The sequence below is a fragment of the Pristiophorus japonicus genome, unplaced genomic scaffold, assembly GCF_044704955.1.
Source record: "Pristiophorus japonicus isolate sPriJap1 unplaced genomic scaffold, sPriJap1.hap1 HAP1_SCAFFOLD_694, whole genome shotgun sequence".
NCBI lineage: Eukaryota > Metazoa > Chordata > Chondrichthyes > Pristiophoridae > Pristiophorus > Pristiophorus japonicus.
Genome location: NW_027254607.1, coordinates 225,297 through 252,771, shown reverse-complemented (window position 1 = coordinate 252,771; position 27,475 = coordinate 225,297). Strand labels below are relative to the sequence as shown.

Genomic DNA, 27,475 nt, shown 5'->3' with positions numbered 1-27,475 from the left:
CGCCCCCTCACTCTCCCCTCCCCCCTCCCACCCTCACTCTCCCCTTGCTCCCTCACTACCCCTCATTTTCCCTTTCCCCCTCACTCCCCCTCGCCCCCCCCCCTCCCCTCGTCCCCCCCCTCACTTTCCCTCCCCCTCACTCCCCCCCTCACTTGGCCCCTTCCTCCCCACATCTCCCCTCCCCCCTCCCCCCTTCTCCTCAAGGCCCCCTCCCACCCCAGACTAGGCTGCGATGCTGTCAGTAACGAGGCGTTTGGGTCTTTGACAGAAGCTGGGAATGACGGAGGATGACAAGAGGAACTGTTGCCTGCTGGAGATCCAGGAAACCGAGGCCAAATATTACAAAACACTCGAGGACATCGAGAAGGCAAGTGTCACCACTTCCCTCCCCCTCCCACCGACAATCCCTCCGCCGACTCCCCGTCACCGCCCGTTCCGTCACCCAGCCTGTCCCATTCACACCTATTGCCCCTCCGACAGTGCGGCGCTCCTTCAGTACTGCCCCTCCGACAGTGCAGCGCTGCCTCAGTACTGCGCTCCCTCAGTACTGCCCCTCCGACAGTGCGGCGCTCCTTCAGCACTGCCCCTCCAACAGTGCGGCGCTCCCTCAGCACTGCCCCTCCAACAGTGCGGCGCTCCCTCAGTACTGCCCCTCCGACAGTGCGGCGCTCCCTCAGCACTGCCCCTCCAACAGTGCGGCGCTCCCTCAGTACTGCCCCTCCGACAGTGCGGTGCTCCCTCAGTACTGCCTCTCCGACAGTGTGGCACTGCACTGGAGTGTCCGCCTGAATTTTTGTGCTACAAGTCCCTGGAGTGGGAATTGAACCCATGATCTTCTGCCTCGGATGTGGAGTGAGACCCACTGAGCCACGGCTGACACTGTGACGTAGCGGATTACGCCCAGGGTGTGGGAGACCAGACGGTAGAGCTGATTGTGACACCATTGGTGCTGGGTGCCTGGCAGCGGCTGAGTGCACTTGGTTGTTGCTCAGGCGGTGGGAGCCTGCACCCCGGCAAGCGGGGTTCGTGGGGGATCCGTGTGTGGTAACCACTTTCTCCGCCTGCCTGTTACAGAATTACATGATCCCGTTAAAGTCTGTCCTGAACCACCAGGAAATGGAGGCGGTGTTCATCAATCTGGAGGTAGGTGTGTCCCTGGTCCGGCCGTGTCCGTGAGAGACCCGGAGCAGTCACTCCCTGCGCGGTGCCACCTGCTTCAGTTCACATCTGTCCGGGGTCCGCGGTGAGGGAGGGGGTCCGCGGTGAGGAAGGGGGTCCGCGGTGAGGGAGGGGGTCCGCGGTGAGGGAGGGGGTCCGCGGTGAGGGAGGGTCCGCGGTCCGCGGTGAGGGAGGGGGTCCGCGGTGAGGGGAGGGGGTCCGTGGTGAGGGAGGGGGCCCGTGGTCCGCGGTGAAGGTGGGGGTCCATGGTGAGGGAGGGGGTTCGCGGTCCGCAGTGGGGGAGGGGGTCCGCGGTGAGGGAGGGGGTCCGCGGTGTGGGAGGGGGTCCGCGGTGAGGGAGGGGGTCCGTGGTGAGGGAGGGGGTCCGCGGTCCGCGGTGAAGGTGGGGGTCCATGGTGAGGGAGGGGGTCCGCGGTCCACGGTGAGGGAGGGGGTCCGCGGTGTGGAGGGGGTCCGCGGTGAGGGAGGGGGTCCGCGGTCCGCGGTGAAGGAGGGGGTCCGCGGTGACGGAGGGGGTCCGCGGTGGGGGAGGGGGTCCGCGGTGAGGGAGGGGGTCCGCGGTGAGGGAGGCGGTCCGCGGTGAGGGAGGGGGTCCGCGGTGAGGGAGGGGGTCCGCGGTGAGGGAGGGGGTCCGCGGTGAGGGAGGGGGTCCGCGGTGAGGGAGGGGGTCCGCGGTGAGGGAGGGTGTCCGCGGTGAAGGAGGGTGTCCGCGATGAGGGAGGGGGTCCGCGGTGAGGGAGGGAGTTCACAGGCTGGTCTGGGGGTCCACGGGCATCACACTAGATGAAGCTCAAGAATCTGCAGAGGTCACGCCTGTACCCGGGGCAGAGGTCACGCCTGTACCCGGGGCAGAGGCCACGCCTGTACCCGGGGCAGAGGCCACGCCTGTACCCGGGGCAGAGGCCACGCCTGTACCCGGGGCAGAGGCCTCGCCTGTACCCGGGGCAGAGGCCACGCCTGTACCCGGGGCAGAGGCCTCGCCTGTACCCGGGGCAGAGGCCTCGCCTGTACCCGGGGCAGAGGCCACGCCTGTACCCGGGGCAGAGGCCACGCCTGTACCCGGGGCAGAGGCCTCGTTTGTACCTCGGGCCGACGCCACTCTGACATGTTTACACTCTATAGTTTTAACGGGACATACAGGCAGCACAATAATATGCTGCATGGCCTGGTAGAATGGTCTTGTCCTATCACTGAGCAACAGGATGCTCACCAGTAATGTGTGCGGACGTCACACTTTGTCAGGCGTGCAGATCTTAAAATGCTTAGTGCTTCCGAGCTTCAGGGAATTTCAGGAGAAACTGGATAAGCACATGAGGGAGAGGGATTGAATAAAGGGATGAGATGCAGACGGTGTGAAGAGGCTGGTGTGGAGCATAAACACCGGCACGGACCCGTGGGGCCGAATGGCCTGTTTCTGGGTCGTACATTGTGTGTAATAATTGGCATCGGTCCCGAAGTGAACAGCAATTGAGCGGCTCTGTCCCTTTAAGCCCGCACGATGTGATTGGTGGAAGGGAACCCCGGCCGTCTTTATTTACAGGTGTTAGACTTGGCAATTTAAAGGGCCCAGACACTTTAAACACAGCCCTGCCTGTAGCAGAATAACATAATGGATGTCTCCGCACCGTTGGACAGAAATAACGTGGAGGAAGGAGATTTGTTTTAAAGTGTCTGACTTTGTATTCTCATATTGTGACTTTTGTGCTCCTGGTGTGGGAGTTCAGAGTGTTTGGGTTCAGTGCGTGTCGGGGTTCAGTGCGTGTCGGGGTTCAGTCCATGTCCGGGTTCAGTGTGTCGGGGTTCAGTGTGTGTCTGGGTTCAGTGTGTGTCCGGGTTCAATGTGTGTCGGGGTTCAGTGTGTGTCTGGGTTCAGTCCATGTCCGGGTTCAGTGGGTGTCCGGGTTCAGTGTGTCCGGGTTCAGTGGGTGTCCGGGTTCAGTGGGTGTCCGGGTTCAGTGGGTGTCCGGGTTCAGTGCGTGTCCGGGTTCAGTGGGTGTCCGGGTTCAGTGGGTGTCCGGGTTCAGTGGGTGTCCGGGTTCAGTGCGTGTCCGGGTTCAGTGCGTGTCCGGGTTCAGTGTGTACGGGTTTCAGTGCGTGTCCGGGTTCAGTGTGTCCGGGTTCAGTGCGTGTCCGGGTTCAGTGTGTCCGGGTTCAGTGTGTCCGGGTTCAGTGTGTCCGGGTTCAGTGTGTCCGGGTTCAGTGTGTCCGAGTTCAGTGAGTCAGGGTTCAGTGCGTGTCCGGGTTCAGTGTGTCTGGGTTCAGTGCGTCCCTGTTCAGTGTGTGTCCGGATTCAGAGTGCGTCCGGGTTCAGTGTGCGTCCGGGTTCAGTGTGCGTCCGGGTTCAGTGTGCGTCCGGGTTCAGTGTGCGTCCGGGTTCAGTGTGCGTCCGGGTTCAGTGTGCGTCCGGGTTCAGTGCGCGTCCGGGTTCAGTGCGCGTCCGGGTTCAGTGCGCGTCCGGGTTCAGTGCGTGTCCGGGTTCAGTGCGTGTACGGGTTCAGTGTGTACGGGTTCAGTGTGTCCAGTTTCAGTGCGTGTCCTGGTTCAGTGTGTCCGGGTTCAGTGTGTCCGGGTTCAGTGTCTCTGGGTTCACTGCGTGTCCGGGTTCAGTGTGTCCGAGTTCAGTGAGTCGGGGTTCAGTGCGTGTCCGGGTTCAGTGTGTCTGGGTTCAGTGTATCTGTGTTCAGTGTGTGTCTGGGTTCAGTGTGTGTCCGGGTTCAGTGTGTCCGGGTTCAGTGCGTGTCCGGGTTCAGTGTGTCGGGGTTCAGTGCGTGTCGGGGTTCAGAGCGTGCCCGGGTTCAGAGCGTGCCCGGGTTCAGAGCGTGCCCGGGTTCAGAGCGTGCCCGGGTTCAGAGCGTGCCCGGGTTCAGAGCGTGCCCGGGTTCAGATCGTGCCCGGGTTCAGTGGGTGTCCGGGTTCAGTGCGTGTCCGGGTTCAGTGCGTGTCCGGGTTCAGTGCGTGTCCCTGTTCAGTGCGTGTCCGGGTTCAGTGCGTGTCCGGGTTCAGTGCGTGTCCGGGTTCAGTGCGTGTCCGGGTTCAGTGCGTGTCCGGGTTCAGTGCGTGTCCGGGTTCAGTGCGTGTCCGGGTTCAGTGCGTGTCCCTGTTCAGTGCGTGTCCGGGTTCAGTGCGTGTCCGGGTTCAGTGCGTGTCCGGGTTCAGTGCGTGTCCGGGTTCATTGCGTGTCCGGGTTCAGTGCGTGTCCGGGTTCAGTGTGTCTGGGTTCAGTGCGTGTCCGGGTTCAGTATGTTTGGGTTCATTGCGTGTCCGGGTTCAGTGTGTCCGGGTTCAGTGTGTCTGGGTTCAGTGCGTGTCTGGGTTCAGTGTGTCTGGGTTCATTGCGTGTCTCGGTTCAGTGCGTGTCCGGGTTCAGTGTGTCTGGGTTTAGTGTGTGTCCGGGTTCAGTATGTCTGGGTTCAGTGCGTGTCTGGGTTCAGTGTGTCTGGGTTCAGTGCGTGTCTGGGTTCAGTGCTTGTCCTGGTTCAGTGTGTCGGGGTTCAGTGCGTGTCTGGGTTCAGTGCGTCAGGGTTCAGTGTGACCGGGTTCAGTGTGTGTGTGTCCGGGTTCAGTACTTGTCCTGGTTCAGTGTGTCGGGGTTCAGTGCGTGTCTGGGTTCAGTGCGTCCGGGTTCAGTGTGTGCGTGTCCGGGTTCAGTGCGTGTCCGGGTTCAGTGCGTGTCCGGGTTCAGTGCGTGTCCGGGTTCAGTGCGTGTCCGGGTTCAGTGCGTGTCCGGGTTCAGTGCGTGTCCGGGTTCAGTGCGTGTCCGGGTTCAGTGCGTGTCCGGGTTCAGTGCGTGTCCGGGTTCAGTGCGTGTCCGGGTTCAGTGCGTGTCCGGGTTCAGTGTGTCGGGGTTCAGTGCGTGTCCGGGTTCAGTGTGTCGGGGTTCATTGTGTCAGGGTTCAGTGCGTGTCATTGTGTCCGGGTTCTGTGTGTACGGGTTCAGTGTGTCGGGGTTCAGTGCGTCCTGGTTCAGTGTGTCCGGGTTCAGTGCGTCCAGCTTCAGTGTGTCCGGGTTCAGTGTCTCTGGGTTCAGTGCGTGTCCGGGTTCAGTGTGTCCGGGTTTAGTGCGTGTCTGGGTTCAGTGTGTCTGGGTTCAGTGTGTCTGGGTTCAGTGTGTCTGGGTTCAGTGTGTCTGGGTTCAGTGTGTCTGGGTTCAGTGTGTCTGGGTTCAGTGCGTGTCCTGGTTCAGTGTGTCGGGGTTCAGTGCGTGTCTGGGTTCAGTGTGTCCGGGTTCAGTGTGTCTGGGTTCAGTGCGTTTCTGGGTTCAGTGTGTCGGGGTTCAGTGCGTGTCCGGGTTCAGTGTGTCCGGGTTCAGTGTGTCCGGGTTCAGTGTCTCTGGGTTCAGTGCGTGTCCGGGTTCAGCGTGTCCGGGTTCAGCGTGTCCGGGTTCAGTGCGTGTCCGGGTTCAGTGCGTGTCCGGGTTCAGTGTGTCCGGGTTCAATGCGTGTCCGAGTTCAGTGCGTCCGGGTTCAGTGCGTGTCCGGGTTCAGTGTGTCCGGGTTCAGTGTCTCTGGGTTCAGTGCGTGTCTGGGTTCAGTGCGTGTCTGGGGTCAGTGCGTGTCCGGTTTCAGTGCGTGTCCGGGTTCAGCGTGACCAGGTTCAGCGTGTCGGGGTTTAGTGCGTGTCTGGGTTCAGTGTGTCCGGGTTCAGTGTGTCCGGGTTCAGTGTGTCCGGGTTCAGTGTGTCCGGGTTCAGTGTGTCCGGGTTCAGTGTGTCCGGGTTCAGTGTGTCCGGGTTCAGTGTGTCCGGGTTCAGTGTGTCCGGGTTCAGTGCGTGTCTGGGTTCAGTGCGTGTCCGGGTTCAGTGTGTCTGGGTTCAGTGCGTGTCTGGGTTCAGTGTGTCTGGGTTCAGTGTTTCTGGGTTCAGTGCGTTTCTGGGTTCAGTGTGTTGGGGTTCAGTGCGTGTCTGGGTTCAGTGCGTGTCCTGGTTCAGTGTGTCGGGGTTCAGTGCGTGTCTGGGTTCAGTGTGTCTGGGTTCAGTGTTTCAGGGTTCAGTGCGTTTCTGGGTTCAGTGCGTGTCTGGGTTCAGTGCGTGTCCGGGTTCAGTGCGTGTCCTGGTTCAGTGTGTCGGGGTTCAGTGCGTGTCTGGGTTCAGCATGTCCGGGTTCGGTGCGTGTCCGGGTTCAGTGCGTGTCCGGGTTCAGTGCGTGTCCGGGATCAGTGTGTCTGGGTTCAGTGTGTCTGGGTTCAGTGCGTGTCCTGGTTCAGTGTGTCGGGGTTCAGTGCGTGTCTGGGTTCATTGCGTCCAGGTTCAGTGTGACCGGGTTCAGTGTGTGTGTGTCCGGGTTCAGTGCGTGTCCGGATTCAGTGTGTCTGGGTTCAGTGCGTGTCTGGGTTCAGTGCGTGTCTGGGTTCAGTGCGTGTCTGTGTTCAGTGCGTGTCCTGGTTCAGTGCGTGTCCGGGTTCATTGCGTGTCCGTGTTCAGTGCGTGTCCGGGTTCAGTGCGTGTCCGGGTTCAGTGTGTCAGGGTTCAGTGCGTGTCCAAGTTCAGTGTGTCGGGGTTCAGTGCTTGTCAGTGTGTCCGGGTTTATTGTGTCCGGGTTCAGTGCGTGTCCTGGTTCAGTGTGTCGGGGTTCAGTGCGTGTCCGGGTTCAGTGTGTCAGGGTTCAGTGCGTGTCCAAGTTCAGTGTGTCGGGGTTCAGTGCTTGTCAGTGTGTCCGGGTTTATTGTGTCCGGGTTCAGTGCGTGTCCTGGTTCAGTGTGTCGGGGTTCAGTGCGTGTCTGGGTTCAGTGTGTCCGGGTTCAGCGTGTCCGGGTTCAGCGTGTCCGGGCTCAGCGTGTCCGGGTTCAGCGTGTCCGGGTTCAGTGCGTGTCCGGGTTCAGTGCGTGTCCGGGAATAGTGTGTCTGGGTTCAGTGCGTGTCTGGGTTCAGTGTCTCTGGGTTCAGTGCGTGTCCGGGTTCAGTGTGTCCGGGTTCAGTGTGTCCGGGTTCAGTGTGTCCGGGTTCAGTGTGTCCGGGTTCAGTGTCTCTGGGTTCAGTGTCTCTGGGTTCAGTGCGTGTCTGGGTTCAGTGCGTGTCTGGGTTCAGTGCGTGTCTGGGTTCAGTGCGTGTCTGGGTTCAGTGCGTGTCTGGGTTCAGTGCGTGTCTGGGTTCAGTGCGTGTCTGGGTTCAGTGCGTGTCTGGGTTCAGTGCGTGTCTGGGTTCAGTGCGTGTCTGGGTTCAGTGCGTGTCTGGGTTCAGTGCGTGTCTGGGTTCAGTGCGTGTCCGGTTTCAGTGCGTGTCCGTGTTCAGCCTGACCAGGTTCAGCGTGTCGGGGTTTTGTGCGTGTCCGGGTTCAATGTGTCTGGGTTCAGTGTGTCCGGGTTCAGTGCGTGTCTGGGTTCAGTGCGTGTCCGGGTTCAGTGTGTCTGGGTTCAGTGTGTCTGGGTTCAGTGTGTCTGGGTTCAGTGTGTCTGGGTTCAGTGCGTGTCTGGGTTCAGTGCGTGTCTGGGTTCAGTGCGTTTCTGGGTTCAGTGCGTTTCTGGGTTCAGTGTGTCGGGGTTGAGTGCGTGTCCGGGTTGAGTGCGTGTCCGGGTTGAGTGCGTGTCCGGGTTGAGTGCGTGTCCGGGTTGAGTGCGTGTCCGTGTTCAGTGCGTGTCCGTGTTCAGTGCGTGTCCGTGTTCAGTGCGTGTCCGTGTTCAGTGCGTGTCCGTGTTCAGTGCGTGTCCGTGTTCAGTGCGTGTCCGTGTTCAGTGCGTGTCCGTGTTCAGTGCGTGTCCGTGTTCTGTGCGTGTCGGGTTCAGTGCTTGTCCGGGTTCAGTGCTTGTCTGGGTTCAGTGCGTGTCCGCGTTCAGTGCGTGTCCGCGTTCAGTGTGCCCGGGTTCAGTGTGTTCGGGTTCAGTGTGTCAGACTTCAGTGTGTGTCCGGGTTCAGTGCGTGTCCGGGTTCAGTGCGTGTCCGGGTTCAGTGCGTGTCCGGGTTCAGTGCGTGTCCGGGTTCAGTGCGTGTCCGGGTTCAGTGTGTCGGGGTTCAGTGCGGGTCCGGGTTCAGTGTGTCGGGGTTCATTGTGTCAGGGATCAGTGCCTGTCATTGTGTCCGGGTTCAGTGCGTCCGGGTTCAGTCTGTCCGGGTTCAGTGTCTCTGGGTTCAGTGCGTGTCCGGGTTCAGTGTGTCCGCGTTCAGTGCGTGTCCGGTTTCAGCGTGTCCGGGTTCAGTGCGTGTCAGGGTTCAGTGTGTCGGGGTTCATTGTGTCAGGGTTCAGTGCGTGTCCGGGTTCAGTGTGTCGGGGTTCAGTGCCTGTCATTGTGTCCGGGTTCAGTGTGTCCGGGTTCAGTGCGTGTCCGGGTTCAGTGCGTGTCCGGGTTCAGTGTGTCCTCGTTCAGTGCGTGTCCGGGTTCAGCGTGTCGGGGTTCAGTGCGTGTCCGGATTCAGTGCGTGTCCGGGTTCAGGGCGTGTCCGGGTTCAGGGCGTGTCCGGGTTCAGGGCGTGTCCGGGTTCAGGGCGTGTCCGGGTTCAGTGCGTGTCCGGGTTCAGTGCGTGTCCGGGTTCAGTGTGTCCGGGTCCGAGTTCAGTGCGTCCGGGTTCAGTGTCTCTGGGTTCAGTGCGTGTCCGGGTTCAGTGTGTCCGGGTTCAGCGTGTCCGGGTTCAGTGTGTCCGGGTTCAATGCGTGTCCGAGTTCAGTGCGTCCGGGTTCAGTGTCTCTGGGTTCAGTGCGTGTCCAGTTTCAGTGCGTCCGGGTTCAGTATCTCCGGGTTCAGTGTGTCCGGGTTCAGTGTGTCCGGGTTCAGTGTGTCCGGGTTCAGTGTGTCCGGGTTCAGTGTGTCCGGGTTCAGTGTGTCCGGGTTCAGTGTGTCCGGGTTCAGTGTGTCCAGGTTCAGTGTCTCTGGGTTCAGTGCGTGTCCGGGTTCAGTGTGTCCGCGTTCAGTGCGTGTCCGGGTTCAGCGTGTCCGGGTTCAGTGCGTGTCCGGGTTCAGTGTGTCGGGGTTCATTGTGTCAGGGTTCAGTGCGTGTCCGGGTTCAGTGTTTCCGGGTTCAGTGCGTGTCATTGTGACCGGGTTCAGTGTGTCCGGGTTCAGTGTGTCGGGGTTCAGTGCGTCCGGGTTCAGTGCGTGTCCGGGTTCAGTGTGTCCGGGTTCAGTGCGTGTCATTGTGACCGGGTTCAGTGTGTCCGGGTTCAGTGTGTCCGGGTTCAGTGTGTCGGGGTTCAGTGCGTCCGGGTTCAGGGCGTGTCCGGGTTCAGTGTGTCCGGGTTCAATGCGTCGGGGTTCAGTGCGTCCGGGTTCAGTGCGTCCGGGTTCAGTGTGTCCGGGCTCATTGTGTCAGGGTTCAGTTCGTGTCCGGGTTCAGTGTGTCCGGGTTCAGTGCGTGTCATTGTGACCGGGTTCAGTGTCTCTGGGTTCAGTGCGTGTCCGGGTTCAGTGCGTGTCCGGGTTCATTGTGTCCTCGTTCAGTGCGTGTCTGGTTTCAGCGTGTCGGGGTTCAGGGCGTGTCCGGGTTCAGGGCGTGTCCGGGTTCAGTGCGTGTCCGGGTTCAGTGCGTGTCCGGGTTCAGTGCGTGTCCGGGTTCAGTGCGTGTCCGGGTTCAGTGCGTGTCCGGGTTCAGTGCGTGTCCGGGTTCAGTGTGTCCGGGTTCAGTGGCTCTGGGTTCATTGCGTGTCTGGGTTCAGTGCGTGTCCGGTTTCAGCGTGTCCAGGTTCAGCATGTCGGGGTTCAGTGCGTGTCTGGGTTCAGTGTGTCTGGGTTCAGTGTGTCAGGGTTCAGTGTGTGTGTGTCCGGGTTCAGTGTTTCTGGGTTCAGTGCGTGTCTGGGTTCAGTGCGTGTCCGGGTTCAGTGCGTGTCCGGGTTCAGTGCGTGTCCGGGTTCAGTGCGTGTCCGGGTTCAGTGCGTGTCCGGGTTCAGTGCGTGTCCGGGTTCAGTGCGTGTCCGGGTTCAGTGCGTGTCCGGGTTCAGTGCGTGTCCGGGTTCAGTGCGTGTCCGAGTTCAGTGTGTCCGGGTTCAGTGTCTCTGGGTTCAGTGTGTCCGGGTTCAGTGTGTCCGGGTCCGGGTTCACTGTGTCTGGGTTCAGCGTGTCTGGTTTCAGCGTGTCCGGGTTCAGTGTGTCTGGGTTCAGTGCGTGTCCGGGATCAGTGTGTCGGGGGTCAGAGCGTGTCCGGGATCAGTGTGTCCGGGTTCAGTGTGTCCGGGTCCGGGTTCAGTGCGTGTCCGGGTTCAGTGCGTGTCCGAGTTCAGTGCGTCCGGGTTCAGTGTCTCTGGGTTCAGTGCGTGTCCGGGTTCAGTGTGTCCGGGTTCAATGCGTGTCCGAGTTCAGTGCGTCCGGGTTCAGTGTCTCTGGGTTCAGTGCGTGTCCGGGTTCAGTGCGTGTCCGGGTTCAATGCGTGTCCGAGTTCAGTGCGTCCGGGTTCAGTGTCTCTGGGTTCAGTGCGTGTCCGGGTTCAGTGTGTCCGGGTTCAGCGTGTCCGGGTTCAGCGCGTCCAGTTTCAGTGCGTCCGGGTTCAGTATCTCCGGGTTCAGTGTGTCCGGGTTCAGTGTGTCCGGGTTCAGTGTGTCCAGGTTCAGTGTCTCTGGGTTCAGTGCATGTCCGGGTTCAGTGTGTCCGCGTTCAGTGCGTGTCCGGGTTCAGCGTGTCCGGGTTCAGTGTGTCGGGATTCATTGTGTCAGGGTTCAGTGCGTGTCCGGGTTCAGTGTTTCCGGGTTCAGTGCGTGTCATTGTGACCGGGTTCAATGTGTCCGGGTTCAGTGTGTCGGGGTTCAGTGCGTGTCCGGGTTCAGTGTGTCCGGGTTCAGTGCGTGTCATTGTGACCGGGTTCAGTGTCTCTGGGTTCAGTGCGTGTCCGGGTTCAGTGCGTGTCCGGGTTCATTGTGTCCTCATTCAGTGCGTGTCGGGGTTCAGGGCGTGTCCGGGTTCAGGGCGTGTCCGGGTTCAGTGCGTGTCCGGGTTCAGCGTGTCCGGGTTCAGTGTGTCGGGGTTCATTGTGTCCGGGTTCAGTGCGTGTCCGGGTTCAGCGTGTCCGGGTTCAGTGTGTCGGGGTTCATTGTGTCAGGGTTCAGTGCGTGTCCGGGTTCAGTGTGTCCGGGTTCAGTGTGTCCGGGTTCAGTGTGTCCGGGTTCAGTGTGTCCGGGTTCAGTGCGTCCGGGTTCAGTGCGTCCGGGTTCAGTGCGTCCGGGTTCAGTGTGTCCGGGCTCAGTGCGTGTCCGGGTTCAGTGCGTGTCATTGTGACCGGGTTCAGTGTCTCTGGGTTCAGTGCGTGTCCGGGTTCAGTGCGTGTCCGGGTTCATTGTGTCCTCGTTCAGTGCGTGTCTGGTTTCAGCGTGTCGGGGTTCAGGGCGTGTCCGGGTTCAGGGCGTGTCGGGGTTCAGGGCGTGTCCGGGTTCAGTGCGTGTCCGGGTTCAGTGCGTGTCCGGGTTCAGTGCGTGTCCGGGTTCAGTGCGTGTCCGGGTTCAGTGTGCCCGGGTTCAGTGGCTCTGGGTTCATTGCGTGTCTGGGTTCAGTGCGTGTCCGGTTTCAGCGTGTCCAGGTTCAGCGTGTCGGGGTTCAGTGCGTGCCCGGGTTCAGTGTGTCCGGGTTCAGTGTGTCCGGGTTCAGTGTGTCCGGGTTCAGTGTGTCCGGGTTCAGTGTGTCCGGGTTCAGTGTGTCTGGGTTCAGTGTGTCTGGGTTCAGTGTGTCAGGGTTCAGTGTGTGTGTGTCCGGGTTCAGTGTTTCTGGGTTCAAGGCGTGTCTGGGTTCAGTGCGTGTCCTGGTTCAGTGTGTCCGGGTTCAGTGCGTGTCCGGGTTCAGTGCGTGTCCGGGTTCAGTGCGTGTCCGGGTTCAGTGCGTGTCCGGGTTCAGTGCGTGTCCGGGTTCAGTGCGTGTCCGGGTTCAGTGCGTGTCCGGTTTCAGTGCGTGTCCGAGTTCAGTGTGTCCGGGTTCAGTGTCTCTGGGTTCAGTGTGTCCGGGTTCAGTGTGTCCGGGTCCGGGTTCACTGTGTCTGGGTTCAGTGTGTCTGGTTTCAGCGTGTCCGGGTTCAGTGTGTCTGGGTTCAGTGCGTGTCCGGGATCAGTGTGTCGGGGGTCAGTGCGTGTCCGGGATCAGTGTGTCCGGGTTCAGTGTGTCCGGGTCCGGGTTCAGTGTGTCTGGGTTCAGTGTGTCTGGTTTCAGCGTGTCCGGGTTCAGTGTGTCCGGGTTCAGTGCGTGTCGGGGTTCAGTGTGTCCGGGTTCAGTGTGTCGGGGTTCAGTGTGTGTCTCGGTTCAGTGTGTCTGGGTTCAGTGCGTGTCCGGCTTCAGTGCGTGTCCGGGTTCAGTGCGTGTCCGGGTTCAGTGCGTGTCCGGGTTCAGTGCGTGTCCGGGTTCAGTGCGTGTCCGGGTTCAGTGCGTGTCCGGGTTCAGTGCGTGTCCGGGTTCAGTGCGTGTCCGAGTTCAGTGTGTCTGGGTTCAGTGTGTCTGGTTTCAGCGTGTCCGGGTTCAGTGTGTCTGGGTTCAGTGCGTGTCCGGGATCAGTGTGTCGGGGGTCAGTGCGTGTCCGGGATCAGTGTGTCCGGGTTCAGTGTGTCCGGGTCCGGGTTCAGTGTGTCTGGGTTCAGTGTGTCTGGGTTCAGTGTGTCTGGGTTCAGTGTGTCTGGTTTCAGCGTGTCCGGGTTCAGTGTGTCCGGGTTCAGTGCGTGTCGGGGTTCAGTGTGTCCGGGTTCAGTGTGTCGGGGTTCAGTGTGTGTACTCGGTTCAGTGTGTCTGGGTTCAGTGTGTCTGGGTTCAGTGCGTGTCCGGGTTCAGTGTGTCGGGGTTCAGTGCGTGTCTGGCTTCAGTGCATCCGGGTTCAGTGTGTCTGGGTTCAGTGCGTGTACGGGTTCAGTGTGTCGGGGTTCAGTGCGTGACCGGTTTCAGTGTGTCGGGGTTCAGTGTGTCCGGGTTCAGTGTGTCCGTGTTCGGTGCGTGTCCGGGTTCAGTGTGTCCGGGTTCAGTGTGTCCGGGTTCAGTGTGTCCGGGTTCAGTGTGTCCGGGTTCAGTGTGTCCGGGTTCAGTGTGTCCGGGTTCAGTGTGTCCGGGTTCAGTGTGTCCGGGTTCAGTGTGTCCGGGTTCAGTGTGTCCGGGTTCAGTGTGTCCGGGTTCAGTGTGTCCGGGTTCAGTGTGTCCGGGTTCAGTGTGTCCGGGTTCAGTGTGACCGGATTCAGTGTGTCCGGGTTCAGTGCGAGTCCGGGTTCAGTGTGTGTCCGGGTTCAGTGCGTGTCCGGGTTCAGTGCGTGTCCGGGATCAGTGTGTCTGGGTTCAGTGTGTCCGGGTTCAGTGTGACCGGATTCAGTGTGTCCGGGTTTAGTGTGTCTGGGTTCAGTGCGAGTCCGGGTTCAGTGTGTGTCCGGGTTCAGTGCGTGTCCGGGATCAGTGTGTCTGGGTTCAGTGCGTGTCCGGGTTCAGTGTGTCTGGGTTCAGTACGTGTCCGGGTTCAGTGTGTCGGGGTTCAGTGCGTGTCTGGGTTCAGAGCGTGTCTGGGGTCAGTGCGTGTCTGTGTTCAGTGCGTGTCCGGGATCAGTGTGTGTCTGGGTTCAATGCGTGTCCGGGTTCAGTGCGTGTCCGGGTTCAGGGCGTGTCCGGGTTCAGTGCGTCCAGGTTCAGTGCGTGTCCGGGTTCAGCGTGTCCGGGTTCAGTGCGTGTCCGGGTTCAGTGCGTGTCCGGGTTCAGTGCGTGTCCGAGTTCAGTGTGTCCGGGTTCAGTGTCTCTGGGTTCAGTGTGTCCGGGTTCAGTGTGTCCGGGTCCGGGTTCACTGTGTCTGGGTTCAGTGTGTCTGGTTTCAGCGTGTCCGGGTTCAGTGTGTCTGGGTTCAGTGCGTGTCCGGGATCAGTGTGTCGGGGGTCAGAGCGTGTCCGGGATCAGTGTGTCCGGGTTCAGTGTGTCCGGGTCCGGGTTCAGTGCGTGTCCGGGTTCAGTGCGTGTCCGAGTTCAGTGCGTCCGGGTTCAGTGTCTCTGGGTTCAGTGCGTGTCCGGGTTCAGTGTGTCCGGGTTCAATGCGTGTCCGAGTTCAGTGCGTCCGGGTTCAGTGTCTCTGGGTTCAGTGCGTGTCCGGGTTCAGTGCGTGTCCGGGTTCAATGCGTGTCCGAGTTCAGTGCGTCCGGGTTCAGTGTCTCTGGGTTCAGTGCGTGTCCGGGTTCAGTGTGTCCGGGTTCAGCGTGTCCGGGTTCAGCGCGTCCAGTTTCAGTGCGTCCGGGTTCAGTATCTCCGGGTTCAGTGTGTCCGGGTTCAGTGTGTCCGGGTTCAGTGTGTCCAGGTTCAGTGTCTCTGGGTTCAGTGCATGTCCGGGTTCAGTGTGTCCGCGTTCAGTGCGTGTCCGGGTTCAGCGTGTCCGGGTTCAGTGTGTCGGGATTCATTGTGTCAGGGTTCAGTGCGTGTCCGGGTTCAGTGTTTCCGGGTTCAGTGCGTGTCATTGTGACCGGGTTCAATGTGTCCGGGTTCAGTGTGTCGGGGTTCAGTGCGTGTCCGGGTTCAGTGTGTCCGGGTTCAGTGCGTGTCATTGTGACCGGGTTCAGTGTCTCTGGGTTCAGTGCGTGTCCGGGTTCAGTGCGTGTCCGGGTTCATTGTGTCCTCATTCAGTGCGTGTCGGGGTTCAGGGCGTGTCCGGGTTCAGGGCGTGTCCGGGTTCAGTGCGTGTCCGGGTTCAGCGTGTCCGGGTTCAGTGTGTCGGGGTTCATTGTGTCCGGGTTCAGTGCGTGTCCGGGTTCAGCGTGTCCGGGTTCAGCGTGTCCGGGTTCAGTGTGTCGGGGTTCATTGTGTCAGGGTTCAGTGCGTGTCCGGGTTCAGTGTGTCCGGGTTCAGTGTGTCCGGGTTCAGTGTGTCCGGGTTCAGTGTGTCCGGGTTCAGTGTGTCCGGGTTCAGTGCGTCCGGGTTCAGTGCGTCCGGGTTCAGTGCGTCCGGGTTCAGTGTGTCCGGGCTCAGTGCGTGTCCGGGTTCAGTGCGTGTCATTGTGACCGGGTTCAGTGTCTCTGGGTTCAGTGCGTGTCCGGGTTCAGTGCGTGTCCGGGTTCATTGTGTCCTCGTTCAGTGCGTGTCTGGTTTCAGCGTGTCGGGGTTCAGGGCGTGTCCGGGTTCAGGGCGTGTCGGGGTTCAGGGCGTGTCCGGGTTCAGTGCGTGTCCGGGTTCAGTGCGTGTCCGGGTTCAGTGCGTGTCCGGGTTCAGTGCGTGTCCGGGTTCAGTGTGCCCGGGTTCAGTGGCTCTGGGTTCATTGCGTGTCTGGGTTCAGTGCGTGTCCGGTTTCAGCGTGTCCAGGTTCAGCGTGTCGGGGTTCAGTGCGTGCCCGGGTTCAGTGTGTCCGGGTTCAGTGTGTCCGGGTTCAGTGTGTCCGGGTTCAGTGTGTCCGGGTTCAGTGTGTCCGGGTTCAGTGTGTCCGGGTTCAGTGTGTCTGGGTTCAGTGTGTCTGGGTTCAGTGTGTCAGGGTTCAGTGTGTGTGTGTCCGGGTTCAGTGTTTCTGGGTTCAAGGCGTGTCTGGGTTCAGTGCGTGTCCTGGTTCAGTGTGTCCGGGTTCAGTGCGTGTCCGGGTTCAGTGCGTGTCCGGGTTCAGTGCGTGTCCGGGTTCAGTGCGTGTCCGGGTTCAGTGCGTGTCCGGGTTCAGTGCGTGTCCGGGTTCAGTGCGTGTCCGGTTTCAGTGCGTGTCCGAGTTCAGTGTGTCCGGGTTCAGTGTCTCTGGGTTCAGTGTGTCCGGGTTCAGTGTGTCCGGGTCCGGGTTCACTGTGTCTGGGTTCAGTGTGTCTGGTTTCAGCGTGTCCGGGTTCAGTGTGTCTGGGTTCAGTGCGTGTCCGGGATCAGTGTGTCGGGGGTCAGTGCGTGTCCGGGATCAGTGTGTCCGGGTTCAGTGTGTCCGGGTCCGGGTTCAGTGTGTCTGGGTTCAGTGTGTCTGGTTTCAGCGTGTCCGGGTTCAGTGTGTCCGGGTTCAGTGCGTGTCGGGGTTCAGTGTGTCCGGGTTCAGTGTGTCGGGGTTCAGTGTGTGTCTCGGTTCAGTGTGTCTGGGTTCAGTGCGTGTCCGGCTTCAGTGCGTGTCCGGGTTCAGTGCGTGTCCGGGTTCAGTGCGTGTCCGGGTTCAGTGCGTGTCCGGGTTCAGTGCGTGTCCGGGTTCAGTGCGTGTCCGGGTTCAGTGCGTGTCCGAGTTCAGTGTGTCTGGGTTCAGTGTGTCTGGTTTCAGCGTGTCCGGGTTCAGTGTGTCTGGGTTCAGTGCGTGTCCGGGATCAGTGTGTCGGGGGTCAGTGCGTGTCCGGGATCAGTGTGTCCGGGTTCAGTGTGTCCGGGTCCGGGTTCAGTGTGTCTGGGTTCAGTGTGTCTGGGTTCAGTGTGTCTGGGTTCAGTGTGTCTGGTTTCAGCGTGTCCGGGTTCAGTGTGTCCGGGTTCAGTGCGTGTCGGGGTTCAGTGTGTCCGGGTTCAGTGTGTCGGGGTTCAGTGTGTGTACTCGGTTCAGTGTGTCTGGGTTCAGTGTGTCTGGGTTCAGTGCGTGTCCGGGTTCAGTGTGTCGGGGTTCAGTGCGTGTCTGGCTTCAGTGCATCCGGGTTCAGTGTGTCTGGGTTCAGTGCGTGTACGGGTTCAGTGTGTCGGGGTTCAGTGCGTGACCGGTTTCAGTGTGTCGGGGTTCAGTGTGTCCGGGTTCAGTGTGTCCGTGTTCGGTGCGTGTCCGGGTTCAGTGTGTCCGGGTTCAGTGTGTCCGGGTTCAGTGTGTCCGGGTTCAGTGTGTCCGGGTTCAGTGTGTCCGGGTTCAGTGTGTCCGGGTTCAGTGTGTCCGGGTTCAGTGTGTCCGGGTTCAGTGTGTCCGGGTTCAGTGTGTCCGGGTTCAGTGTGTCCGGGTTCAGTGTGTCCGGGTTCAGTGTGTCCGGGTTCAGTGTGTCCGGGTTCAGTGTGACCGGATTCAGTGTGTCCGGGTTTAGTGTGTCCGGGTTCAGTGCGAGTCCGGGTTCAGTGTGTGTCCGGGTTCAGTGCGTGTCCGGGTTCAGTGCGTGTCCGGGATCAGTGTGTCTGGGTTCAGTGTGTCCGGGTTCAGTGTGACCGGATTCAGTGTGTCCGGGTTTAGTGTGTCTGGGTTCAGTGCGAGTCCGGGTTCAGTGTGTGTCCGGGTTCAGTGCGTGTCCGGGATCAGTGTGTCTGGGTTCAGTGCGTGTCCGGGTTCAGTGTGTCTGGGTTCAGTACGTGTCCGGGTTCAGTGTGTCGGGGTTCAGTGCGTGTCTGGGTTCAGAGCGTGTCTGGGGTCAGTGCGTGTCTGTGTTCAGTGCGTGTCCGGGATCAGTGTGTGTCTGGGTTCAATGCGTGTCCGGGTTCAGTGCGTGTCCGGGTTCAGGGCGTGTCCGGGTTCAGTGCGTCCAGGTTCAGTGCGTGTCCGGGTTCAGCGTGTCCGGGTTCAGCGTGTCGGGGTTCAGTGCGTGTCCGGGTTCAGTGCGTGTCACGTTTCAGTGCGTGTCCGGGTCCAGTGCGTGTCCGGGTCCAGTGCGTGTCCGGGTTCAGTGCGTGTCCGGGTTCAGTGCGTGTCCGGGTTCAGTGCGTGTCCGGGTTCAGTGCGTGTCCGGGTTCAGTGCGTGTCCGGGCTCAGTGCGTGTCCGGGCTCAGTGCGTGTCCGGGCTCAGTGCGTGTCCGGGTTGAGTGCGTGTCCGGGTTGAGTGCGTGTCCGGGTTGAGTGCGTGTCCGGGTTGAGTGCGTGTCCGGGTTGAGTGCGTGTCCGGGTTGAGTGCGTGTCCGGGTTGAGTGCGTGTCCGGGTTGAGTGCGTGTCCGGGTTGAGTGCGTGTCCGGGTTGAGTGCGTGTCCGGGTTGAGTGCGTGTCCGGGTTGAGTGCGTGTCCGGGTTGAGTGCGTGTCCGTGTTCAGTGCGTGTCCGGGTTCAGTGCTTGTCCGGGTTCAGTGCTTGTCCGGGTTCAGTGCGTGTCCGGGTTCAGTGCGTGTCCGGGTTCAGTGCGTGTCCGGGTTCAGTGCGTGTCCGGGTTCAGTGTGTCGTGGTTCAGTGCGTGTCCGGGTTCAGTGTGTCCGGGTTCAGTGTGTCCGGGTTCAGTGTGTCCGGGTTCAGTGCGTCCGGGTTCAGTGCGTCCGGGTTCAGTGCGTCCGGGTTCAGTGCGTCCGGGTTCAGTGCGTCTGGGTTCAGTGTGTCCGGGTTCAGTGTGTCCGGGTTCAGTGTGTCCGGGTTCAGTGTGTCCGGGTTCAGTGTCTCTGGGTTCAGTGCGTGTCCGGGTTCAGTGTGTCCGCGTTCAGTGCGTGTCCGGGTTCAGTGCGTCCGGGTTCAGTGCGTCTGGGTTCAGTGTGTCCGGGTTCAGTGTGTCCGGGTTCAGTGTGTCCGGGTTCAGTGCGTGTCCGGGTTCAGTGTGTCCGCGTTCAGTACGTGTCCGGGTTCAGCGCGTGTCCGGGTTCAGTGTGTCGGGGTTCATTGCGTGTCATTGTGACCGGGTTCAGTGTGTCCGGGTTCAGTGTGTCCGGGTTCAGTGTGTCCGGGTTCAGTGTCTCTGGGTTCAGTGCGTGTCCGGGTTCAGTGTGTCCGCGTTCAGTGCGTGTCTGGGTTCAGCGTGTCCGGGTTCAGTGCGTCCGGGTTCAGTATCTCCGGGTTCAGTGTGTCCGGGTTCAGTGTGTCCGGGTTCAGTGTGTCCGGGTTCAGTGCGTCCGGGTTCAGTGTGTCCGCGTTCACTGCGTGTCCGGGTTCTGCGCGTGTCCGGGTTCAGTGTGTCGCGGTTCATTGCGTGTCATTGTGACCGGGTTCAGTGTGTCCGGGTTCAGTGTGTCGGGGTTCAGTGCGTCCGGGTTCAGTGCGTGTCCGGGTTCAGTGTGTCCGGGTTCAGTGCGTGTCATTGTGACCGGGTTCAGTGTCTCTTGGTTCAGTGCGTGTCCGGGTTCAGTGCGTGTCCGGGTTCATTGTGTGCTCATTCAGTGCGTGTCAGGTTTCAGCGTGTCGGGGTTCAGGGCGTGTCCGGGTTCAGTGCGTGTCCGGGTTCAGCGTGTCCGGGTTCAGTGCGTGTCCGGGTTCAGTGTGTCGGGGTTCATTGTGTCAGGGTTCAGTGCGTGTCCGGGTTCAGTGTTTCCGGGTTCAGTGCGTGTCATTGTGACCGGGTTCAGTGTGTCGGGGTTCAGTGCGTCCGGGTTCAGTGTGTCCGGGTTCAGTGTGTCCGGGTTCAGTGTGTCCGGGCTCATTGTGTCAGGGTTCAGTGCGTGTCCGGGTTCAGTGTGTCCGGGTTCAGTGCGTGTCATTGTGACCGGGTTCAGTGTCTCTGGGTTCAGTGCGTGTCCGGGTTCAGTGCGTGTCCGGGTTCATTGTGTCCTCGTTCAGTGCGTGTCTGGTTTCAGCGTGTCCGGGTTCAGGGCGTGTCCGGGTTCAGGGCGTGACCGGGTTCAGGGCGTGTCCGGGTTCAGTGCGTGTCCGGGTTCAGTGCGTGTCCGGGTTCAGTGTGTCCGGGTTCAGTGTGTCCGGGTTCAGTGCGTGTCCGGGTTCAGTGCGTCCGAGTTCAGTGCATGTCCGGGTTCAGTGTGTCCGGGTTCAGTGGCTCTGGGTTCATTGCGTGTCTGGGTTCAGTGCGTGTCCGGTTTCAGCGTGTCCAGGTTCAGCGTGTCGGGGTTCAGTGCGTGCCCGGGTTCAGTGTGTCTGGGTTCAGTGTGTCTGGGTTCAGTGTGTCAGGGTTCAGTGTGTGTGTGTCCGGGTTCAGTGTTTCTGGGTTCAGGGCGTGTCTGGGTTCAGTGCGTGTCCTGGTTCAGTGTGTCGGGGTTCAGTGTGTGCGTGTCCGGGTTCAGTGCGTGTCCGGGTTCAGTGCGTGTCCGGGTTCAGTGTGTCCGGGTTCAGTGTGTCCGGGTTCAGTGTCTCTGGGTTCAGTGTGTCCGGGTTCAGTGTGTCCGGGTCCGGGTTCAGTGTGTCTGGGTTCAGTGTGTCTGGGTTCAGTGTGTCTGGGTTCAGTGCGTGTCTGGGTTCAGTGTGTCTGGTTTCAGCGTGTCCGGGTTCAGCGTGTCCGGGTTCAGTGCGTGTCCGGGATCAGTGTGTCCGGGATCAGTGTGTCTGGGTTCAGTGCGTGTCCTGGTTCAGTGTGTCGGGGTTCAGTGCGTGTCTGGGTTCAGTGTGTCTGGGTTCAGTGTGTCTGGGTTCAGTGCGTTTCTGGGTTCAGTGTGGCGGGGTTCAGTGCGTGTCCGGGTTCAGTGTGTCCGGGTTCAGTGTCTCTGGGTTCAGTGCGTGTCCGGGTTCAGTGTGTCCGCGTTCAGTGCGTGTCCGGGTTCAGTGTGTCGGGGTTCATTGTGTCAGGGTTCAGTGCGTGTCCGGGTTCAGTGTTTCCGGGTTCAGTGCGTATCATTGTGACCGGGTTCAGTGTGTCGGGGTTCAGTGTGTCGGGGTTCAGTGCGTCCGGGTTCAGTGCGTGTCCTGGTTCAGTGCGTCCGGGTTCAGTGCGTGTCATTGTGACCGGGTTCAGTGTGTCCGGGTTCAGTGTGTCGGGGTTCAGTGCGTCCGGGTTCAGTGCGTGTCCGGGTTCAGTGTGTCCGGGTTCAGTGCGTGTCATTGTGACCGGGTTCAGTGTCTCTGGGTTCAGTGCGTGTCCGGGTTCAGTGCGTGTCCGGGTTCATTGTGTCCTCGTTCAGTGCGTGTCTGGTTTCAGCGTGTCGGGGTTCAGGGCGTGTCCGGGTTCAGTGCGTGTCCGGGTTCAGTGCGTGTCCGGGTTCAGCGTGTCCGGGTTCAGTGCGTGTCCGGGTTCAGTGTGTCGGGGTTCATTGTGTCAGGGTTCAGTGCGTGTCCTGGTTCAGTGTTTCCGGGTTCAGTGCGTGTCATTGTGACCGGGTTCAGTGTGTCCGGGTTCAGCGTGTCCGGGTTCAGTGCGTGTCCGGGTTCAGTGTGTCGGGGTTCATTGTGTCAGGGTTCAGTGCGTGTCCTGGTTCAGTGTTTCCGGGTTCAGTGCGTGTCATTGTGACCGGGTTCAGTGCGTCCGGGTTCAGTGCGTCCGGGTTCAGTGCGTCCGGGTTCAGTGTGTCCGGGTTCAGTGCGTGTCATTGTGACCGGGTTCAGTGCGTGTCATTGTGACCGGGTTCAGTGTCTCTGGGTTCAGTGCGTGTCCGGGTTCAGTGCCTTTCCGGGTTCATTGTGTCCTCGTTCAGTGCGTGTCTGGTTTCAGCGTGTCGGGGTTCAGGGCGTGTCCGGGTTCAGTGCGTGTCCGGGTTCAGTGCGTGTCCGGGTTCAGTGGGTGTCCGGGTTCAGGGCGTGTCCGGGTTCAGTGCGTGTCCGGGTTCAGTGCGTGTCCGGGTTCAGTGCGTGTCCGGGTTCAGTGCGTGTCCGGTTTCAGCGTGTCCAGGTTCAGCGTGTCGGGGTTCAGTGCGTGTCCGGGTTCAGTGTGTCTGGGTTCAGTGTGTCAGGGTTCAGTGTGTGTGTGTCCGGGTTCAGTGTTTCTGGGTTCAGTGCGTGTCTGGGTTCAGTGCGTGTCCTGGTTCAGTGTGTCGGGGTTCAGTGTGTGCGTGTCCGGGTTCAGTGCGTGTCCGGGTTCAGTGCGTGTCCGGGTTCAGTGCGTGTCCGGGTTCAGTGCGTGTCCTGGTTCAGTGCGTGTCCAAGTTCAGTGTGTCCGGGTTCAGTGTCTCTGGGTTCAGTGCGTGTCCGTGTTCAGTGTGTCCGGGTTCAGTGTGTCCGGGTCCGGATTCAGTGTGTCTGGGTTCAGTGCGTGTCTGGGTTCAGTGCGTGTCTGGGTTCAGTGTGTCTGGGTTCAGTGTGTCTGGGTTCAGTGTGTCTGGGTTCAGTGTGTCTGGGTTCAGTGTGTCTGGGTTCAGCGTGTCTGGGTTCAGCGTGTCCGGGTTCAGCGTGTCCGGGTTCAGCGTGTCCGGGTTCAGCGTGTCCGGGTTCAGTGTGTGTCTGGGATCAGTGCGTGTCCTGGTTCAGTGTGTCGGGGTTCAGTGCGTGTCTGGGTTCAGTGTGTCCGGGTTCAGTGTGTCTGGGTTCAGTGCGTTTCTGGGTTCAGTGTGTCGGGGTTCAGTGCGTGTTTGGGTTCAGTGCGTGTCCTGGTTCAGTGTGTCGGGGTTCAGTGCGTGTCTGGGTTCATTGCGTCCGGGTTCAGTGTGTCCGGGTTCAGTGCGTCCGGGTTCAGTGCGTCCGGGTTCAGTGTGTCCGGGTTCAGTGTGTCCGGGTTCAGTGTGTCCGGGTTCAGTGTGTCCGGGTTCAGTGTGTCCGGGTTCAGTGTGTCCGGGTTCAGTGTGTCCGGGTTCAGTGTGTCCGGGTTCAGTGTGTCCGGGTTCAGTGTGTCCGGGTTCAGTGTGTCCGGGTTCAGTGTGTCCGGGTTCAGTGTCTCTGGGTTCAGTGCGTGTCCGGGTTCAGCGTGTCCGGGTTCAGTGCGTGTCCGGGTTCAGCGTTGTCCGGGTTCAGTGCGTGTCCGGGTTCAGTGTGTCGGGGTTCATTGCGTGTCATTGTGACCGGGTTCAGTGTGTCCGGGTTCAGTGTGTCGGGGTTCAGTGCGTCCGGGTTCAGTGCGTGTCCGGGTTCAGTGTGTCCGGGTTCAGTGCGTGTCATTGTGACCGGGTTCAGTGTCTCTTGGTTCAGTGCGTGTCCGGGTTCAGTGCGTGTCCGGGTTCATTGTGTCCTCGTTCAGTGCGTGTCTGGTTTCAGCGTGTCGGGGTTCAGGGCGTGTCTGGGTTCAGGGCGTGTCCGGGTTCAGTGCGTGTCCGGGTTCAGCGTGTCCGGGTTCAGTGCGTGTCCGGGTTCAGTGTGTCGGGGTTCATTGTGTCAGGGTTCAGTGCGTGTCCGGGTTCAGTGTTTCCGGGTTCAGTGCGTGTCATTGTGACCGGATTCAGTGTGTCCGGGTTCAGTGCGTGTCCGGGTTCAGTGTGTCCGGGCTCATTGTGTCAGGGTTCAGTGCGTGTCCGGGTTCAGTGTGTCCGGGCTCATTGTGTCAGGGTTCAGTGCGTGTCCGGGTTCAGTGCGTGTCATTGTGACCGGGTTCAGTGTCTCTGGGTTCAGTGCGTGTCCGGGTTCAGTGCGTGTCCGGGTTCAGTGCGTGTCCGGGTTCATTGTGTCCTCGTTCAGTGCGTGTCTGGTTTCAGCGTGTCGGGGTTCAGGGCGTGTCCGGGTTCAGGGCGTGTCGGGGTTCAGGGCGTGTCCGGGTTCAGTGCGTGTCCGGGTTCAGTGCGTGTCCGGGTTCAGTGTGTCCGGGTTCAGTGCGTGTCCGGGTTCAGTGTGTCCGGGTTCAGTGGCTCTGGGTTCATTGCGTGTCTGGGTTCAGTGCGTGTCCGGTTTCAGCGTGTCCAGGTTCAGCGTGTCGGGGTTCAGTGCGTGCCCGGGTTCAGTGTGTCCGGGTTCAGTGTGTCTGGGTTCAGTGTGTCTGGGTTCAGTGTGTCTGGGTTCAGTGTGTCAGGGTTCAGTGTGTGTGTATCCGGGTTCAGTGTTTCTGGGTTCAGGGCGTGTCCGGGTTCAGTGTGTCCGGGTTCAGTGTGTCCGGGTCCGGGTTCAGTGTGTCTGGGTTCAGTGTGTCTGGGTTCAGTGCGTGTCTGGGTTCAGTGCGTGTCTGGGTTCAGTGTGTCCGGGTTCAGCGTGTCCGGGTTCAGCGTGTCCGGGTTCAGTGCGTGTGCGGGTTCAGTGCGTGTCCGGGTTCAGTGCGTGTCCGGGATCAGTGTGTCCGGGATCAGTGTGTCTGGGTTCAGTGCGTGTCCTGGTTCAGTGTGTCGGGGTTCAGTGCGTGTCTGGGTTCAGTGTGTCTGGGTTCAGTGTGTCCGGGTTCAGTGTGTCTGGGTTCAGTGCGTTTCTGGGTTCAGTGTGTCGGGGTTCAGTGCGCGTCCGGGTTCAGTGTGTCCGGGTTCAGTGTCTCTGGGTTCAGTGCGTGTCCGGGTTCAGTGTGTCCGGGTTCAGCGTGTCCGGGTTCAGTGCGTGTCCGGGTTCAGTGCGTGTCCGGGTTCAGTGTGTCCGGGTTCAATGCGTGTCCGAGTTCAGTGCGTCCGGGTTCAGTGTCTCTGGGTTCAGTGCGTGTCCGGGTTCAGTGTGTCCGGGTTCAGTGTCTCTGGGTTCAGTGCGTGTCTGGGTTCAGTGCGTGTCTGGGGTCAGTGCGTGTCCGGTTTCAGTGCGTGTCCGGGTTCAGCGTGTCCGGGTTCAGCGTGACCAGGTTCAGCGTGTCGGGGTTTAGTGCGTGTCTGGGTTCAGTGTGTCCGGGTTCAGTGTGTCCGGGTTCAGTGTGTCCGGGTTCAGTGTGTCCGGGTTCAGTGTGTCTGGGTTGAGTGTGTCCGGGTTCAGTGCGTGTCTGGGTTCAGTGCGTGTCCGGGTTCAGTGTGTCTGGGTTCAGTGCGTGTCTGGGTTCAGTGTGTCTGGGTTCAGTGTTTCTGGGTTCAGTGCGTGTCCTGGTTCAGTGTGTCGGGGTTCAGTGCGTGTCTGGGTTCAGTGTGTCTGGGTTCAGTGTTTCAGGGTTCAGTGCGTTTCTGGGTTCAGTGCGTGTCTGGGTTCAGTGCGTGTCCTGGTTCAGTGTGTCGGGGTTCAGTGCGTGTCTGGGTTCAGCATGTCCGGGTTCAGTGCGTGTCCGGGTTCAGTGCGTGTCCGGGTTCAGCGCGTGTCCGGGTTCAGTGTGTCGGGGTTCATTGTGTCAGGGTTCAGTGCGTGTCCGGGTTCAGTGTTTCCGGGTTCAGTGCGTGTCATTGTGACCGGATTCAGTGTGTCCGGGTTCAGTGCGTGTCCGGGTTCAGTGTGTCCGGGTTCAGTGTGTCCGGGCTCATTGTGTCAGGGTTCAGTGCGTGTCCGGGTTCAGTGTGTCCGGGCTCATTGTGTCAGGGTTCAGTGCGTGTCCGGGTTCAGTGCGTGTCATTGTGACCGGGTTCAGTGTCTCTGGGTTCAGTGCGTGTCCGGGTTCAGTGCGTGTCCGGGTTCAGTGCGTGTCCGGGTTCAGTGCGTGTCCGGGTTCATTGTGTCCTCGTTCAGTGCGTGTCTGGTTTCAGCGTGTCGGGGTTCAGGGCGTGTCCGGGTTCAGGGCGTGTCGGGGTTCAGGGCGTGTCCGGGTTCAGTGCGTGTCCGGGTTCAGTGCGTGTCCGGGTTCAGTGTGTCCGGGTTCAGTGCGTGTCCGGGTTCAGTGTGTCCGGGTTCAGTGGCTCTGGGTTCATTGCGTGTCTGGGTTCAGTGCGTGTCCGGTTTCAGCGTGTCCAGGTTCAGCGTGTCGGGGTTCAGTGCGTGCCCGGGTTCAGTGTGTCCGGGTTCAGTGTGTCCGGGTTCAGTGTGTCTGGGTTCAGTGTGTCTGGGTTCAGTGTGTCTGGGTTCAGTGTGTCTGGGTTCAGTGTGTCAGGGTTCAGTGTGTGTGTATCCGGGTTCAGTGTTTCTGGGTTCAGGGCGTGTCCGGGTTCAGTGTGTCCGGGTTCAGTGTGTCCGGGTCCGGGTTCAGTGTGTCTGGGTTCAGTGTGTCTGGGTTCAGTGCGTGTCTGGGTTCAGTGCGTGTCTGGGTTCAGTGTGTCCGGGTTCAGCGTGTCCGGGTTCAGCGTGTCCGGGTTCAGTGCGTGTGCGGGTTCAGTGCGTGTCCGGGTTCAGTGCGTGTCCGGGATCAGTGTGTCCGGGATCAGTGTGTCTGGGTTCAGTGCGTGTCCTGGTTCAGTGTGTCGGGGTTCAGTGCGTGTCTGGGTTCAGTGTGTCTGGGTTCAGTGTGTCCGGGTTCAGTGTGTCTGGGTTCAGTGCGTTTCTGGGTTCAGTGTGTCGGGGTTCAGTGCGCGTCCGGGTTCAGTGTGTCCGGGTTCAGTGTCTCTGGGTTCAGTGCATGTCCGGGTTCAGTGTGTCCGGGTTCAGCGTGTCCGGGTTCAGTGCGTGTCCGGGTTCAGTGCGTGTCCGGGTTCAGTGTGTCCGGGTTCAATGCGTGTCCGAGTTCAGTGCGTCCGGGTTCAGTGTCTCTGGGTTCAGTGCGTGTCCGGGTTCAGTGTGTCCGGGTTCAGTGTCTCTGGGTTCAGTGCGTGTCTGGGTTCAGTGCGTGTCTGGGGTCAGTGCGTGTCCGGTTTCAGTGCGTGTCCGGGTTCAGCGTGTCCGGGTTCAGCGTGACCAGGTTCAGCGTGTCGGGGTTTAGTGCGTGTCTGGGTTCAGTGTGTCCGGGTTCAGTGTGTCCGGGTTCAGTGTGTCCGGGTTCAGTGTGTCCGGGTTCAGTGTGTCCGGGTTCAGTGTGTCCGGGTTCAGTGTGTCTGGGTTCAGTGTGTCTGGGTTGAGTGTGTCCGGGTTCAGTGCGTGTCTGGGTTCAGTGCGTGTCCGGGTTCAGTGTGTCTGGGTTCAGTGCGTGTCTGGGTTCAGTGTGTCTGGGTTCAGTGTTTCTGGGTTCAGTGCGTGTCCTGGTTCAGTGTGTCGGGGTTCAGTGCGTGTCTGGGTTCAGTGTGTCTGGGTTCAGTGTTTCAGGGTTCAGTGCGTTTCTGGGTTCAGTGCGTGTCTGGGTTCAGTGCGTGTCCTGGTTCAGTGTGTCGGGGTTCAGTGCGTGTCTGGGTTCAGCATGTCCGGGTTCGGTGCGTGTCTGGGTTCAGTGCGTGTCCGGGTTCAGTGCGTGTCCGGGTTCAGTGCGTGTCTGGGTTCAGTGCGTGTCTGGGTTCAGTGCGTGTCTGGGTTCAGTGTGTCCGGGTTCAGTGTGTCTGGGTTCAGTGCGTGTCTGGGTTCAGTGCGTGTCCTGGTTCAGTGTGTCGGGGTTCAGTGCGTGTCTGGGTTCAGTGTGTGTGTGTCCGGGTTCAGTGCGTGTCCGGATTCAGTGTGTCTGGGTTCAGTGCGTGTCTGGGTTCAGTGCGTGTCTGGGTTCAGTGCGTGTCCTGGTTCAGTGCGTGTCCGGGTTCATTGCGTGTCCGTGTTCAGTGCGTGTCCGGGATCAGTGCGTGTCCGGGTTCAGTGCGTCCGGGTTCAGTGTGTCCGGGTTCAGTGTGTCCGGGTTCAGTGTCTCTGGGTTCAGTGCGTGTCCGGGTTCAGTGCGTGTCCTGGTTCAGTGCGTGTCCGGGTTCATTGCGTGTCCGTGTTCAGTGCGTGTCCGGGATCAGTGCGTGTCCGGGTTCAGCGTGTCCGGGTTCAGTGCGTCCGGGTTCAGTGTGTCCGGGTTCAGTGTGTCCGGGTTCAGTGTGTCCGGGTTCAGTGTGTCCGGGTTCAGTGTGTCCGGGTTCAGTGTGTCCGGGTTCAGTGTGTCCGGGTTCAGTGTGTCCGGGTTCAGTGTGTCCGGGTTCAGTGTGTCCGGGTTCAGTGTGTCCAGGTTCAGTGTCTCTGGGTTCAGTGCGTGTCCGGGTTCAGTGTGTCCGCGTTCAGTGCCTGTCCGGGTTCAGCGTGTCCGGGTTCAGTGCGTGTCCGGGTTCAGTGTGTCGGGGTTCATTGTGTCAGGGTTCAGTGCGTGTCCGGGTTCAGTGTTTCCGGGTTCAGTGCGTGTCATTGTGTCCGGGTTCAGTGTGTCCGGGTTCAGTGTGTCGGGGTTCAGTGCGTCCGGGTTCAGTGCGTGTCCGGGTTCAGTGTGTCCGGATTCAGTGCGTGTCATTGTGACCGGGTTCAGTGTCTCTGGGTTCAGTG

At 60.6% G+C, this 27,475-nt stretch overlaps 1 protein-coding gene across 1 annotated transcript in view; it reads left to right on the top strand.

The window, feature by feature from the left end:
* Positions 1 to 268: 268 nt before the first annotated feature.
* The window catches only part of LOC139256204 (guanine nucleotide exchange factor VAV2-like), a gene marked incomplete at both ends in the record, with an annotated part of 251,207 nt that continues 224,000 nt past the window's right edge, over positions 269 to 27,475 (top strand). Inside the window, 2 exons of the mRNA XM_070874152.1 lie at positions 269 to 367; positions 1,075 to 1,143. Of these exons, the coding sequence (XP_070730253.1) occupies positions 269 to 367; positions 1,075 to 1,143 (168 nt within the window). The remainder of the gene's footprint in view (positions 368 to 1,074; positions 1,144 to 27,475) is intronic.